Source organism: Wasmannia auropunctata, unplaced genomic scaffold (assembly GCF_000956235.1).
Source record: "Wasmannia auropunctata unplaced genomic scaffold, wasmannia.A_1.0 LD333175.1, whole genome shotgun sequence".
Lineage (NCBI taxonomy): Eukaryota > Metazoa > Arthropoda > Insecta > Hymenoptera > Formicidae > Wasmannia > Wasmannia auropunctata.
In genome coordinates, this window is record NW_012029715.1 from 1 (window position 1) to 693 (window position 693).

Genomic DNA, 693 nt, shown 5'->3' on the forward strand with positions numbered 1-693 from the left:
TTTTGTATTCATTAATGACAGAATTTTCATTTCAATAAAATGATTCCAGTGCTGCTGGGCGTTGGCCATGAATCAATTCTTGTCGGGCAACGACGCGACCGACACCATGGAAATCGCGCAGCTACTGTCGTCTATCTTCTCGGGCTCCTATTTGAAGGGAAACGGCGCGATCGCGAACATCTCCACGGACGTGGCGGCGTTGCACGTGGCAGCTATCTCGTCGTGGACCCTGCTTCTGACGGTCATGACCTCCGCGGACGTCTACAATTTGCTCGCGAGCGGCAGAACTAACAGCTACATGCCGTAAGTTCCATGGATCGTCAGCAATCGCGGAAACATCGCGGTTGTCGAACGACGATAAACACGCGTGAAAATTTTTTTTTCTCTCTTTCAGCTCGCTGAATCGACTGCGCGAACTGCTGGAATCACCGCATCTCGACGTACGCCTGTCAGCCGGCGAGGCGCTGGCGGTGATATTCGAACTCGGTCGTGATTTCTCCTGCGACTACGAGCAGAATTGGGCGCTCGAGCTGACCGAAATTCTCAAGGAACTCGCCACCGATTCGAACAAGTACCGCGCTAAGAAAGATCGCAAGCAGCAACGCGCTAATTTTAGAGATATTCTGCGTTACATCGAGGTAAATAGTTATATACTGTGCACGCTGTTTACTCGAAGGGAAACGTGTTTGCTTT

The 693-nt window shown here is 50.9% G+C and overlaps 1 protein-coding gene across 1 annotated transcript; it reads left to right on the top strand.

Annotated features, from left to right (window-relative positions):
- Positions 1-38: 38 nt before the first annotated feature.
- LOC105460057 (interferon-related developmental regulator 1-like) lies at positions 39-638 on the top strand (the record flags this gene model as incomplete). Its single annotated transcript, XM_011706503.1, has 2 exons — positions 39-303; positions 395-638. Coding segments are annotated over exons 1-2 (480 nt in total), but the record flags the coding sequence as incomplete, so codon positions are not given.
- Between the last annotated feature and the right edge of the window lie 55 nt (positions 639-693).